General features: G+C 41.9%; 1 protein-coding gene and 1 long non-coding RNA gene across 2 annotated transcripts; one reads left to right on the plus strand and one right to left on the minus strand.

Moving 5' to 3' along the window:
• Nucleotides 1-964: 964 nt before the first annotated feature.
• Nucleotides 965-3,826, minus strand: LOC118161199. The gene is made up of 4 exons (XR_004747901.1): nt 3,405-3,826; nt 3,248-3,268; nt 3,093-3,163; nt 965-1,617 (listed from the first exon to the last, which is right to left on the minus strand). It is a non-coding gene; the product is annotated as an uncharacterized LOC118161199 (long non-coding RNA).
• A 5,343-nt stretch (nt 3,827-9,169) lies between these two features.
• C2H6orf62 (chromosome 2 C6orf62 homolog) lies at nt 9,170-15,545 on the plus strand. Its single transcript, XM_035317834.1, has 5 exons — nt 9,170-10,543; nt 12,020-12,196; nt 12,779-12,901; nt 13,599-13,733; nt 14,255-15,545. Exons 1-5 carry the CDS (start codon nt 10,415-10,417, stop codon nt 14,378-14,380), a joined length of 690 nt encoding a protein of 229 aa, XP_035173725.1. The 5' UTR covers nt 9,170-10,414; the 3' UTR covers nt 14,381-15,545.
• The last annotated feature ends 341 nt before the right edge of the window (nt 15,546-15,886 follow it).

A 15,886-nucleotide genomic window follows, 5' to 3' on the forward strand; every position in this document is an offset into this window, starting at 1 on the left:
ACGTTTTCCAGTCAGTATTACGAAGCTATTAGTAATTATTACAGTCGCAGGCTGAAGGGTTAATTGAGCATGCCACTGTCAGCCTTCAGTTTGGAAATAAACTGTATGACACGAGGGTGTCTTGAGAGTCGCGGTCTGACAAAGAAACATAAAAAATGAATTAAGAAATCTCTATAAACAAGGAAATAAAGCTGATCTCTCTTGCATGAACTTGCTCTGTCTCCCAGTGACCCATTTCAACTCTAATTGTCCACAACATCCTCTGGCACAGTGGTTCCAAGAGCTCAAACAGCCATTGTCTGAAGAGCCCCCGCCTTTTTTGTTCCTTTGAACCTGATTCCTATAGCTTCACTGGATGTCCCTGGGCCTTGAACTGGAAACAACAACAACCAACCAGTTCTCACCTACCTTCTCCTTTCACAGATCCCCCTCCAGTTCTTTCTCCAGGTCTGCGCCATCATTCCTGTTCCATCCTTCTGCTCTTCTGGGAGCTACGTGACATTTTTTAACCTTTGCCTTTCAACCACTGCCAAACATTGGCCTGATATTTTTTTTTTTTTTTTGAAATGTCTGTCACGACTCTGAGATCTTATTCTGTAATTATGTTCACTTCAAAGCATGTTGTTCAGCATGGAAAATTAAGATTTATTCCCCCTCATTTACATTTGTTTACTTGACCTTCACTGGCGGCTGTATTCCGTCACTCGGTTCCATAACACCCTTCTGCATTTTTTCATTCCTATTCCTATTATCTCGAATTATGTAGCGCCATCAGCAAACTGTCACCTCAGTAAGCTTTGTCTTTACACCATAAAGTAAGCTTTATGAAGAAAACAGAAATAACACATCAAGAAATGTCTAAGTAAATTACTATTGCTTTGTTACAGTAGTAAAAAAAAAGTGTTCATGCTTTAATTTAAATCTTGTTGATTCTAGAATAAAATTTGAAATTTCCATGTTCCAAAACACTAGCAGATATACTAAACTCTGATTAAACTTCAACATAATTCTTTCCAGCATTAAATCTCCTTTCAGAAAGATGTGGATATGGGTAAAGTACACGTGAAAATAGAAATGATTTTAATATATGAAATATAAATACAACATAAAATATTGTTATCTAACAATATAAATAGTATTTTTAGTAAAATACACAGCATGAACTGCATTATATACATTTTTAAAATTATATGTATGCATAGATTTATATGCATGAAAGGCAATACAATTTTACAAAGCAATTTTATGGCTGAGATACAATATTTGTAATGCTAATGTTCTGAAGCGAAACCTACGCAAAGATTGCCTTTTCAAAATTCAGTTTTAATTTATAAAAACCTTTCAGGTAAACTTACAGCTCAGAAGTGGAATAGCTGCTTTTGGAAATGTTGATAATTGGAAGTGGCCAAGGTAATGGGCGATGGTTCTGATGTGACAGTTCTGTTTGTTTGTCCTTTTAATCTGTTCCTTGCTGGAGGCATATGATCTGCAGTTTTATTACAAAGGTGCCACTCCTTCAATTTATCCAGCTGAAGAACAGTCCTGTAATGAACCGCTGTGTCTCAAGAGTTTTCCTTCTGTTCAGTTTCTTCAGTTTGAAAGGTTTGTAAAGAATCCCTTCACCATGTCAGAAAGAACACTGAGAGCTTATTATTAGAAGCTTATTCATAGTCTAACTGTGGGAACCAGCATGATTATGTATATATATAAAAAAAAAATCACAAAAAGGTTTCAGGTGGCTTTTTTTTTTTTTTTTGGTAATAATTCCCATTTTTGTGACTGAAGGTTACATTTAATTAGGGGTTTTTACCTGAAAAAAAAAAATCTGTCAAGTCCAATGCTAGCAGAATATACATTTCTTCAGATTGAGTGCAATATTCTGCCATTTCAACTTGTTTGTTTCATAAAAAATAAAACCCGGTGTGATGAATACTCATGACTATTTGCACTTCAAGTGAGCCTGAGCAAACACGCTGAGGTTTCCCATAGAGCTCAGCCAATTTGTTAGATTGCTCACGGCAGCGGAGAATGTGTACTTTTTAGAGCTTTTATACTGTACTGCTGTTGATAAATGTTATCGGTTCTTACAGCACATAATGTGTGTGGAAACTTCCGAAGCATTGTACAGCAGAGCTCACTGGAAGGTTTGGACTTAGCTGTCTAAATCGAGTACTGGCAAAATGTTATTTTATTTGACAGTCATATTGTGCCTTTTGTCAAGGCCTTTCTTTTTTAATCCACAGAATTAGCAAACTCGGGGGTACTTAAATAAATACTCTTTCTATTTCTACCCGCTACATTTAACGCAGGTAAATGGCTTTGTTACTTTGTATCATGTAAATTACCTTATTACATAAATATCATAAATGCTTCCCTATGTATCAGTAGTTATTGTAAATAACTACTGTGACTGTTCTAGATGCATAGAACTACTGCGGAGAGGTTCAGGAGACCCTGTGCAGCGCTGCGCCTCTGAAACGTGAACATCTTATCTCAGTCCTGCTCTGGATGCAAGCCAGAGGGTGGGAGTGAAGCGCTGAGGCTGGGTTTTGGGTCTCTGATTTGGCAAGCAGGAGCCGAGCCTCTTGGGATGCCTTGCTGCCGTTCTCCTGTCTCTTCTGTCCAATAAAAGTGCCATTTATTTTAGGGGGTGAAAAGAAAAGCTGAGAAATCCTGGGCTGCAATGAATTAATCGCTGGTTTTAGTCTACATCTTGCTCAGCTGCCGTCTTCTGAGAGACTTGGCTCCCGACGTGGCATTTTCTGGGGATTCCTCAGAAGTCCCCAGAAAGCTCAGAAGAAAAAAAAAAAAAAAAAAAAAAAAAAAAAGAAAAAACAAACGTGGGCAGCCTGAGCGGACTGAGCACGTACCGCTCCTGCTCCCAGCCTGCCGGTGTGCCTCGGCGTGCCCATGGAAAGCTCCCGGGGTGACACTAGGTGGCAGCGTGGCCTCGCTTTGCCCAGCGCCTTCCCTCCTGCGCTGTGCTGGTTCCGCGGTGTTAGCTCGTATACACGAGTGCCTTGGGTGTTACGAGTGCATGACCGTCTTCTTCTCCATAGGTTTCCCTGCATCACACTCCGGGTATAACTCACAAGGCAAAGCAGGTTTCCTTTAATGGCCACTGCTGTAAATTAAATACCTCCAGAGAGTTTGCAGTTTCTTTCTGCGTAGAAGACAAGATTGTCCTGTTAGTAGTGATCAGTAGTAATCCGAGGGGAAAGATTAAAGGAAAAAATCTACATCTCACCTTCCGAATTTTTCCTCAGTACTGTGTAAGTTGCTAAGACATCCCTTAAAAGACAGTTAGGTCCTAGTCTCAGTGTTGTATTTAGCTCTAATAATAATAATAATAATAATAATAATTTGCTTGATGCTTTAAGATTTTAAAATGAACCGTTCCCTACAAAAGCTAGGAATTGATTAATCTAAAGCTAATTCCAATTCTGTTGGCTGACAGTACTTAGAATACTGTTTTCAGACTCAATAATTAAAACATTTTGTTTCAAATTTTACTCTTGTACTCGCAAGTACCTGCTGAGCAAACACAAAAACTACGTTGGACCATAACTACCTTTGTCACGCCGGTACACCTGTCTAATGAAGACAAATGCATCTGCACAGCACGAGCTGAGAACATAAGTTAAAAATGACACAGCACAGAAACAGAGTCAATTGCCTTTCAGACACCAAAACATTTTGTCGGATGGAATTTGAATCACAGGTTTGTGTACAGATTGCAGGCAGAGACCCTTGCTTTTAATAGGCAGTTCAGATATTCTCAGAATAAATGCTGCAGTTTTAGAGACGAGACATGTATTTCTTAAACAAAACCAGACCCATGCTGTTTAAGACATCATGACCACCATACTCAGAGGCAATTGTCTGTGTGCCCATGTTTAGGGATGCTGTCTTCTCAGCTAAGGTGCTGAGAATCTTTAGTTATTTTTGACATCAGAACTGCACATACGCAGCACTCCTAAACAGGTCAGAAAAAGCACAAACTGGACAAGTGAAAAATGAAAAACACATAATTATCTTTATTTATATACATACACACAAGTATAATTGTTAAGATAGAACAAACCCATCAAAAAGTAGGGGTGATTCAGCCAAAGTTAAGGATCAATACCTCACATGCCCACGGATGTATGGTCCATTTTATGACCAGAGTCCTACAGCTAGAAGGCGGGACGCAGGGAAATGATGAATGAAGCTTAATGCTGCAGCAATAGCTGTGTGGTGGATGCACAGTTGTCCACAGCATGCTGTAAGGAATGTTTTCCACATCAAACATTGCCATTTCTCTAGACAAAAGCATTCCTGTTATGCCTTAGAAACTAATGTTTGCTCTAAAGATAGAACAGAGTCAATTACAGTATACTCTGAAGTACATGAAAGAGTTTTAATTGCCACTAATTTGTCTTGTTTGAATTTACAAAGGAATACTAATTTATTTTTGCCTCATGCATAAGCATTTGGCACTGAATTAATCATAGTTCTGTGTTTGAAGTGAGTAGCTTCAGGGCTGATACTACTTCTAACATATGCGGCCAGTACAATACAAAAGGGAAGTATAAACAGGAAGATAGCAGGCTCCATCTCATCTCCTCCTATCTACGTCTGTAACTTACACGTCAATTTGTTATAATCCTTTAAAAAATAAAACTTATTATTAAGTTGGAAATTAAGAGCATTGGCATTAGAGTACAATTGTGCTCACATGTTTATAAGTAAACATTTAATTCTGAAAACAGGAGATAGAATCTGAAATCATATCAATTTTGAAAAATAATAATAATAATAATAATAACCAAGGTGTCTCTATAAAGTTAACAATCCTCTTTAATTTGCAGAAAAGCCCACAATGTATCATGCAACCTAAATGTGAAAAAGTACAATGCTTAAATTCACCGAAAACAGCAAGAAAACACTTAAACGGAGAATAGAAATACAAGTTTATCACAGCAGAAAATAAGATTTATATATATATACATAAGCAACCAAATATTTCAGACTTGCAGTGCTTCTCAAAACAACATTTCTCACTTTGTCTCCCAAGGAAAATTATAGCAATAACATATTTTTGTGACAAGGTCTTTCCTTCACGGGCAGCTGTTGGCCACGCTGCCTGATTCTGTATTTCTCCAGGGTGACAGCTGAGCACTGTCACCCCTCTGCTGCGAGACAGAAGCCCCTGGGGATCTGCAGACCTTTGATTCCCCAAGGGCTACAGGACTACAGTGACACAGTAACAAAGTCCTTCTCACATTGAGTGGAAGAAAGACGAAAGGACACCAGCTCATTTGTATGTGCAGCTTCAACCAAGCTGACCCAGACCGCTGACCGTTTAGCTCAGCCTGGATCTAACATGCACGAGAAACACATTTTTTTTGCTGTGCTAAATGGGATTGAAGCCTAAAAAAGAACCATTATGTATTTTGCATATACTGCCACAACCTACTTGTCGGGATTGTTTTGTATACCACCCACATTTCTCCCTCCTTTCCTTCATGATGAAGTTTATACTGACTGAAACAAGATTTGAAGAGAGGCAGTCTCTCATTAGACCAAATGACACAGCTGTAAAAAACACACTGGCACACAAGCACACAAGCCTCTTTTATAAATGATACAAAGTTGCATAACCACAAGGAAGCAGAACAATATACAATTGTCAAGAAAATTATACAATTGTCAAGAGAACTGTACAACTGTCTAGAGAATTATACAATTATACAATTGTCAAGAGAATTACAGATCAATATCATTTAAACATTTATTTTGCTAGGTCTTAACTCCCCTGTCATTCACTAACAGCAATGCTCCTTATGTAATAATGTATGTTATTTTAACTAAGATGTTGATGTATTATTTTTCTACTTTTTTTTTTTTTTTTTTTTCTGCTATACGAACTGTGCTTTTTTCTACTATATGATGTATTTTTTTTCCACTCTATGAGCTTCGTCATTGTGCACTGAGGAGAGAAAGAAGCACAATGTAGGACAAGACAGCTATTATTTCTTACGGCTTTCTTAGCGCAGGTATTTCTGTGCATATCCTCATATGTATGATAAACGTTTTTTTGTTGTTTGGACTTCTTATTTGTGTAAACATTGCCAGGATATCTTTACTAGCCAATGGACAAGAAGAAAAAGCCCTTCAATGAGTTTGGTAAGGGAGGCGGAGGAGGAGGAGCCGCAATCTTTGCACAAGCAACTTGGAGCAACTTTAGGCCCTATCCCCTTTTGAATTTCTGTGAGAGGATTTGAGCGGCCTCTCGAAAGCCCTTAAGAAGAAACACTCTTCTTGTGCCAGCATGACACTAGACACAAATTTTTGGACTCACTCCTTTGCCCGGGGCTGGGCAGCTGCCCGATCCCTTGTGCAAAGGACAGGAGCTGTGGCCATATCCCTGTCCTTACAGCTCCCTGGAGAGGGCAGCTGGAGTCGCTGGGCTGGAAGAAAGCTCCTTCCTTTCTCCTCCGCAGGCAGGCGAGGTGCCAGTTCCCTCAGAGGGCCTTCTGTGCCGGGGCAAATCCCCTCGCAGCCGCCCTGCTGTGCTGGGCCTGCTTTGCATCGGTCACGGCAGCGCAACGCGGGTCACGGGCTGAGCACGAGTCAGAGCTTAAAATAGCAGGGGACACAGATCGGGGTTCAGACTGCAGCACGGCAAACAAAACTGCTCTGACTGCAAAAGGGGGATCTGAACTCAGCTCCCGTTAATGGCCGGGCTGATGTTCTCATTGAACAATGTTGGTGTTTTGAAATAGCCCCAGCAATCTAGAGATAATGTGATACGACTTTTTAGACACCTTGCTTTTTTAGCTCCACTCACAGGGATGTTTTCACACATTGACATTAGGAGTGAGCACTCTTACAACAGCCCCCAAGAGGGTAAGAAATGGTCTGTTTCTGCCCTGTTCAAGACAACAGGGGAGCGTCCCTGCAACAGGGACGGCAAGATGGAGTGTCTGACTCAGAGGGCTTGGCTAATGGCGGGGGGAAGACGAGGAGATCTCAGGGACGAGGAACGACAGCTCCCTGTGAGACAGGCACCGGGAAGGTGTCTGAAGAAAGCATGTGAAAGAGAGGAGAGCTAAAGGGAAACAACCAACGGGGAAAGTTGTGAAACAACAAAGGAAAACAGTGGAGACAAGTAAGAGCAGAGTGCAGATAAACAACAACAACAAAAAGGACTGAAATTTACAGGAGTTTATCAGAAAGTGCCCATCGCCAGGCTCTGCGGGCTCTGAAACACAAACAAGCCAGGCAGTGCCTGCACTTGCCTTCTGCTTGTCATCTTGTGTAACACGCTTTCGGTTCTTGTGAGTCACGGACACCACCAGGGGGGAGGTGGGAGAGGTGCCTTCACCCCAGCGACCTGATTTTTTCTCTAGAGGTGACACGCCGTTGCGAAACAGCGAGTCGCAGCCAGCACGAGGCAAACCCGAGCTCCCCGGCATTTCAGAGGCACCCTCCTTCTGGGCCATTTTGGGTGGCCAGGCTTTCCCTGCCATGCCTGGGGAGGGTGAGGAGGGGTGGACAGTCAGATGCCCAGACTCTGAAGTGAAAACACATTTGCTGCCGACTTGTCTTCGGTCTTGCAATTTAAAGAAATGCTCGAAAACGTGAACCGTGCCCTTGCTTCTCGTTCGTGGCGGAGGAGGCGCGAGGTGGGAGGTGTGAGCCTTTCCTTTAGCACAGGAATACAAACACCTACTTTTCTTCAAGGATTAGGCTGAAATAGCAAGTATTTATTTCTAAAAAAAAAAAAAAAAAAAAAAAAAAAAAAAAAGAAGCCCACCCCCCCAGGCCCCACCCCAGCCCCCACAGAGTTGCATGTACACGGGCAGGCGGGGGCTGCTGCTGCCAGGGCTGTGCTTCTGGGGGGGGGGGGTCAGCACCTCACACATTATGGTCAGTGACGGGTTTTTTATTTTTAATTCAGTTTGCTTTGCGCACGCAGTTGACAAACTCCTTCAGGTGGAATTAAACGAGAAGGAGGCGCCACAGCGCCAGGGGCAGGTACCACACAAGAGCGGGGGGGAGCGAGGGGGCGAGGGGGTGCCCCCTCCCAACTGCGTTGAGCAACCCCATCCGGGGCCTTGTCCCGCGGCCCTGCGGGTCACGGCGGCGAGGGGAGGGGGGAGCGGCCAAGAGGGTCCCGTTTTTTTGGCTTGACGACGGGTCAGAGCCCCCCTAACGCTGGTGTTCTCTCTTTTTAATCTGTAAAAATAGGATCCCGCGGCTAACGAGGCCACCGTGGAGTTTTCCAGTGCGTATAACGCGATTCTAGAATCGTGCCCCCCCCCGCGGTGCCGGGCGCTTGGTACGCGCCGCCGGGCGGCTGCTGCGCGCAGCGGGCAGGGCGGCGCCTGTGTGACTCAGGCGCTGCCATTTTGCGGGCTGGGTGGCGGCGCGCAGCTCCCGTCCCTCCGCGCTCCCGGTGCCGCCGAGCCCCAGGCGCAGCCCGCGGCGCTCCCGCTGCCCTCCGGCCGCAGCCCTCCGAGGACGACCCGGCCCCGGCCCGGGCGAAGGGAGCCCTCCGCCGGCGCCTCTATGCCCGCCGCCTTCCGTAGGAGCCACTAGCGCAGGGCCCGCCGCCTCCTCCTCCTCCTCTTCTTCCTCCTCTTCATCCTCCTCCTCCTCCTCCCTCCGCCACCATTTCCCCCGTCAGCGGGGCGCTGAGCTAGGCTATGGGGACCAGGCTGGGGCTGAGCGGCGGCAGAGCGGGCGGCCCGGTCAGCGCGTCCACCGCAGCGGGGATGGGGGGGCTGGGCGGCTTCGTGGCTTTATCTTGACATGGCTCCCCGCCGTGCCGCCAGCACCGCCGCCGCCTCCGCTGCTCCTCCTGCGCCCGCCGGCTGCGGGTAGCGAGCGAGACACGGGCTCGGCCTCCTGTCGGAGTCTCTCAGCCTCTCGGTTAAGTTGGGGGGAAGTTCTGGGAGGGGGTTTCCTTTTTTTTTTTTTTCATTTTTTCTTTCCGTTTTCTTATTATTTTTTCCCTTAAGGAGGGGGTTAATATTCCTTTCCCCTCTTTCTTAGCCCGGTCCGACGAATTCGCTAATCAAAAAACTTCAAACCCCTACCAACCAAACACTTCGCGTGGGGGGGAAAATGCCTGGAGAGAGGAAGAAAATTACCTGATAATTGTGGGGTTGCTTTAAGGGGGTGGGGAGGATCTTTCCGAGGCTTAAAAATTGCAGCCTCGGCTTGCAATTAAAAAGCAAAAAACCTTGCAAATTTTTTTATTTTTTATTTTTTTTTTCGGCACCAAAATCTGTTTGGCGAGAAAAAGCGGAAGCAAAACTCTCTCCATGTTTTCCAAGTCGTGACCATGAAGTGAGAGGGGAAACGCCGTGCTACTGTGGGTGTCCCGCCACAGCCTCTGTAGAGAGAGGCCCGTAGAGAAGCCGGAAGCGTTGGCCATGCACAGCCTCGGCTAACTGTGCTCGCTGTGGGGCTCAGCAGCAGCAGAGAGAGAAGGATCCCCGGGGGATCAGCAGCCCAGGGAGCCTGTGAGGTGTTAGGGAATGTAGGGCTCTCGCGTTGGTAAGGAGTCTGGGTTTGTGGCGTCGGTTTTGGGGTTTAGTCTTTAGGTGAGATAATACTGGCCCTTAACCCCTGCCAGCTTCTCGTCTGTGGCCATCATGATCCCTCTTCCCTTTGGCAGCAGTAGCCTCAGGGCAGCGATGTGCCCGATGATGAGCAGAATGGTGTTAGAAGTGACTCCGCTGTTCTTTCTCTTTGCTTCCCTGCAAACCAGCGCTGTGTTGTCTGTAGTTAATTTTGTTGTTGGCAGAGAAATGTCATACTTCCCAGGATGTGCACTCCTCCTTTGCACCCTTTTCTCTGCTCTCCACCAAGTGTAATTGTTTTAAAGGAGAAAAAAAAAAAAAAAAAGACGGGCAACATAGCAATAGTGGAAATCTGAGAATAATAATCAGTAGAGTCATGAATCCGGCTGGGGTAAAACGCAATTTATAATATCAGCTTCGTTTTTTTTTTGTAAGCAGAACAGAAATTACCCCCCCCATGGATTGGGCTTGTGCCAGTTGCTTTTTATTGTACACATAAATTGTGATAAGATTTTTTTTTCTCCATTCTCACCCATTTATTCCTGCAGCTAAACTGTTCAAATTTGTTTTCTTTATTTTTTTTTTCTTGGTTTATTGTCAAACCTGTTTGTTGTCCAGCCATGGCTGGACAACTACTTTTGTTTCTTGACCCCTCCGATACGACTTTCTCATAAAATACTGCCTGAGGTGCGGTTTTGGGTTGCACTCGCGTTTTATCTATTCAGTCGTATTAGCAGGAATAAAATGACTTGTTTCTGTTGTACTTGAGTCTTATGAAAAAGTGCCCATAGTTTAGCGACAGTTTCCAAAGGCTTTAGTACCACCTGTATAACAAAATGGGGGACCCAAACTCCCGGAAGAAACAAGCTCTGAACAGACTTCGTGCTCAGCTTAGAAAGAAAAAAGAATCTTTAGCTGACCAGTTTGACTTCAAGATGTACATTGCCTTTGTGTTCAAGGACAAGGTAACTTGGTTTTTGTCTCTCTGCTTTTGCGTTGCAATGCAAACTTTGAGTTGACTGTGCTGGGCCAAATCTGTCTGCCTGATGCATCCTAAGGATATATCCTTAAGTTCTGCTGAATTTTTTACGTTTCCTTATTGCTAACTGGTATTGACCAGTTCTCGTGTATTAACACCTTAGCTTTCCTTTTCAGATGTCTGTAGTTTTGTAATGCAGAGGGTGCCAATGCCTTAACAAATAATGATCAGTTGGTAACTTCTGCATTGGATAAATATTTATCTGATTGATGCTGTACTTTATTCAGCCAAATTGGGGTCTGAATGTTGTAATGATTTGCAGTGAAACAGTTAAGTCGAGAAAAGACGTGGCTGGGATGATTGCTAACCCTACTGCATTTATCTGGTTAAAGCAGACGGGAAAACCCAGCAGTTGAAGGGAGTGGTTGCAAAAGACAGTGTTGAAATGACCTGAGCATGTAGACACCTGAAACTGTTGCTGACATCTTGAAAGGGAGGGAAGAGAGGAAGTCTTCTTTTACATTACTATATTGTGGAAGACTACTGGATGCTGTAAATATGGACGATACTTCTAAAGTTAACTTAGAGCTGGAGTTGCAAGAGAGTTCCTGTCCACAGGATGCGAAGAGAAACAGAATATGTTTGGTGAACAAATTATGAGTGAGTGAAGATAGAAACAAATGGCAGACATACACAGTAAAAGGAAGTGCATGTACATGAACGCAATTATTGCTCAATCCGTTTAAATGTATAGTTCTTTTCATTCCATGGAAGTTACTTGGTTCTAATGAAAACTGTTCTCTGAACTCAATTGGAAGCTTCCCTAAAATTCTGAAGTCCAGTTCAGTTTGCTTTTTGTTCATCAATTGTAATGCAAACGCTGCTGTATATAGTGACACATCATTAGGTATTGTCTCGTAGTAATAGAGAGACTACTGAGGTAACTTGTATTGAGAGTACAGTTTATTCTTTTTTCCTTCTGTGCTGCTTGTCCTAACAGATACTGTTTCCCAAGAAATACTAGGGTTTAATCAGTGATACCAATTAGATTTTCTTAGCAGATATGGGTCCTAATATGCTTATATCAGCACCCGATTGGTTTTAGTTGTAACATTCACACTAATGTGTAGAAACTTATAGCAAATGTCTGTTTTAAACCCTATGAAGCTTGCTTATGCCTAAGTGAACTGAGGATGTCTGTCTACTAGTTTGCTTAAAGAAGGAGGCTAGCTCAACCTGGCTTTGTCAGCAAGTACTTGTCTGTTACGTGTGTTCTGGATGTGAGGGAGATGGGATTTGGTAAAATATGCTATGTTATATAGTCCTTTAGTTAGTTTAGTGCTTTTCATGAGCTATACAATTATATATTTTATTTTATTACAGAAAATTATAAATTCTGAAATTAGCAGGAACCACTTAGAAAGGATTGTCATTTTAATGCCGTGTGTGCTTTCTTTTTCAGAAGAAGAAGTCAGCGCTTTTTGAAGTGTCTGAAGTGATACCAGTCATGACCAATAATTATGAAGAAAATATCCTGAGAGGTGTGCGGGATTCCAGCTATTCTTTGGAAAGTTCCTTAGAGCTTCTGCAGAAGGATGTAGTACAGCTTCATGCACCCCGCTACCAGTCTATGCGCAGGGTAAGGTTGTTCTCTGTACTTGCTGAGTTTTAATTTGTATTTAAACATCTGTATTTTTTCTTGTGGAACTTAAGGCTAATCCTGCTGCCTTATTTTCTCAACTCTTCTGCACAAAAATTCTGGGAGTGTGTTTTTGTGGGGTCTGGTTTGAAGGGTAACTTAGCATGCTCATTCTGAAATTCTGTTTACATCTGTAGTGCTCATGCTTTACCTTTATCTGTCTCATTGAAATATGTCTTGGGAATTACTTCTTCTGCCAGCCTTTTTTATTAGTAGGGATGGATAAATTCTTGCAACAACTCCTGGTTTACAACTAAGTGGTTTTGTTAGATGAATATTAGAAAGTAGATAATCTTTCCCAGGAATGGTAGTTTTCATAAAGCTGGAATTCATATTACCTGAATACTTACATTAAAATTCAATGGGAGGCAAAGAAGGCTTGAGTTGTTCTGGGAGTAATATAGACAGAAAATGACCCAAATGTAATATGTACCACCTTATAACACAGTGTCTGTGTAGATGAGGTGCTTATCTGTATCTCCTAATGAATGGGCTATTAATACAGAACTTCACTCATTACAGGATGTGATTGGCTGTACCCAGGAGATGGACTTCATTCTTTGGCCTCGTAATGACATTGAGAAGATAGTCTGTCTCCTGTTCTCTCGGTGGAAGGGATCTGATGAAGCCTTTAGGCCTGTTCAGGTATTTTTTAACTTAGGTAACATTTTAAGGGGGATGGAGTGGGAGAATCTTTGCTTAACCAGTCCACTGATGATATGATCTGTGAATAGTAAAGTATGTGGGCTGTTTTTTTGTATAAATCACACAATCATTTGAATTCCAAATTCTGCTTATTATTACGAATCGTGATCTTGGCACAAATTGATTAAATGGAAGAGGATCTGAGATGGAATTTCTGCATTACAATTTTGCGTTGAAAGAAACATTTCAAACATTTTGAATTAACTCTTCAGTAGGCATCTTTAGCTATTTACATTCAAATTTTTGAACAACAATATGTGTATTGTTTTCTGTATGCACTCTGCAGTAAGAAGTTATTGGCAGAAATGTGCTGTATTGTTGATAACACAGATGTTCTGTCAGCTGAATCTTTTTTTTTATGGAGGCAGTTGAAGTTGCACCTTTGTTTGAATTGTTAATGTCATTGTTATGACTAATATCAGTGTTGGCAGAATGAAACTAGGGAAATCTTTTAAGTTTTGTGCCAAGGCTCAAGGGTGTAGTCGTTGCTGCAGTTCCCAGTTTCTTTTTTCATAGATGAGAAAAGAAACAGAGAAACAGAAGTGGTTGTAAAGCCCTAGATTGAATGGAATTAATTGCTTGTGTTTGAGTTTTTGCTGGGTAAATATTTTATCATTTTATCCCTCGCGCACTGCAGGCCAAGTTTGAGTTTCATCATGGTGACTATGAAAAACAGTTTCTGCATGTTCTGAGCCGAAAGGACAAGACTGGAATTGTTGTCAACAACCCTAACCAGTCAGTGTTTCTCTTCATTGACAGACAGCACTTGCAGGTAAACTTATCCTGTCCTCTCTTTCCTCTCTACCTAGAGTGTATGCTTTTTAAGAACTGTCCTGAATGTTTTTTCTCAGGAATGTTAGTGGTTTTTAGTGGAAAAATTGATCATGTGTTCATGCTTGCATTTCAGCAGTTTCAGAGGAAATGTGCTATAAATAGGATTCACGCATGCAAAAGCTAATTATAGGCTACAGATGTATTCATATGATTTTATGTTCTTGTATTAAATTATTTTTATAAAAAAGACTTAACAGTGTTTTGGAAAAACTAAAATATTTGCTTAGTTTGTGTGTTACTACATAAATTATTAAAGAGGGGAAAAAATAACATAAGTGATTTAGCTGTTAAAGGATTTTGATCTGGCTGTTGTGTGTGTGAAATGGGCATATGCCTATGTTGTTTACCCACAACCAGCAGCAAGCTGTTGCTTGGGCTGAATCTGTGGGGAGTGTGTTGATTAGTCTTGTGTAAACTTTCATGTTTAATAGCTTTTCTTTGGGTTTTCTTTGCCTCTAGACTCCAAAAAACAAAGCTACAATCTTCAAGTTATGCAGCATCTGCCTGTACCTGCCACAGGAGCAGCTCACTCACTGGACGGTTGGTACCATAGAGGATCACCTCCGTCCTTACATGCCAGAGTAAGGTACTGGCCAGCAAAATGGGGAAGATCACAGAATGCAGCAGTGAATTTCCACTTTCCTCACCACTTTATTCTTTCAGAATTTAGAAGAAAATGGACTCATGTTCAGAACACTATACATTGTGAAACTTGATCATCCTGGATTTTTTTTGTCATTTGTATCTCAGAACTTAAAAAAAATTTAGTTGTTTTCTGCATGGACCTTGTGAAAGAGAGGATGCTCTGCACACTTCTGCACTGCATCAGCATCTTACTAAAATGTGAAATGAAGGGACTGTACACTGAAACAAATGTATCTGAAAGCACAAGGTGATCATTTGTGGTGGTGTTCCCATTTGTGCTGGTCATGCCCCCTAACAACTATGTTAACCATCAGTATTTGGAGGGTGAGAAGTGAATGTAACGGGTTTAAAAGCCTTATAGCTTTGCTGTTAATGATTGTATCAAAGAGCACTATCAGATTCATTTTAATGAACAGAGAAGTGGCTATTACAATAGGAAGTAAATGTGGGAAAGAAGTCTTTTTTTTTTTTAAGCAAAAAAAAAGCATCTCATTTAATGTGTAGGCATTTTTTTTGCCTTTTTTATTTTGCTGGGCCATGTCTGAGTTTACTGGCACTTTGGTTTTGGATCTCTTTCCCCAAGTTGCTGTATAACTGTATGAAAGTATTCTTTTGAGTTGGATGCATTTATACAGATGAGGCAGACCTGGAGTCTGAAGTCGCTAAAGCAGCTAAAAACAGTAAAATAGTAGCTGCAGAAACAATGTTGGTAGAGGATTATTTTTTCTTGAGAGTTGAGACTTGTAGACTTGCTGGTGAACTGTGCAGGAAATACTGGTTTCTAAAACATTTCTTATGGAAAACCTGTTGAGGTTTTTTTTTTTTCTTTTGGAATAGACATTATAAAACAATGTAAAATAGTGTTTGGAGTGTCAAAAGTTGGTTCTGACAGAACATTTTAAGATTGTGCAATGATAAAAGGAAGACTACTGTATAGTTTTGTTGACAAAGAAGGTTCTGCTTAAGGGTTGAGTACTTTACTGGAGTAAAACTGTATAAGCCTGCTCCCTTTGGATAAAACTAGTGCTTACCTGTTTAAAACTTGTATTTAGCTTTTGTTTGGAATTGGAAAAAAATGGAACTTAAATAAATTAGGTGAAAGATGTCTGGGTTTATTTGTGGGAATTCTATGAATTGAATTTTACCAGTGTCTTACCTCAGAAGCGTTACCTGTTGCACACACTGAAAATACACAAACTGTAAAATGTTATTATGACTAACATAAAGATTAGTGGCAAAGGTGTGCTTATGTGTGCAGGGAAGATGTTTGCTTTGAAAAGCAAATGTCAGAAATAATTGCATTACAGGCATGCTGTTGTATTGGTACGTATCTGGTTCTTTGATCATAAACTTCTTCCGGTTAAACTGGAGGGAAGCAACCTGAAAGACTGCAAGAAAGCTGCAACGTTGTGTTAATACATACCTTACCTTACATAGAAATCAACT

Source organism: Oxyura jamaicensis, chromosome 2 (genome assembly GCF_011077185.1).
Source record: "Oxyura jamaicensis isolate SHBP4307 breed ruddy duck chromosome 2, BPBGC_Ojam_1.0, whole genome shotgun sequence".
Taxonomy (NCBI): domain Eukaryota; kingdom Metazoa; phylum Chordata; class Aves; order Anseriformes; family Anatidae; genus Oxyura; species Oxyura jamaicensis.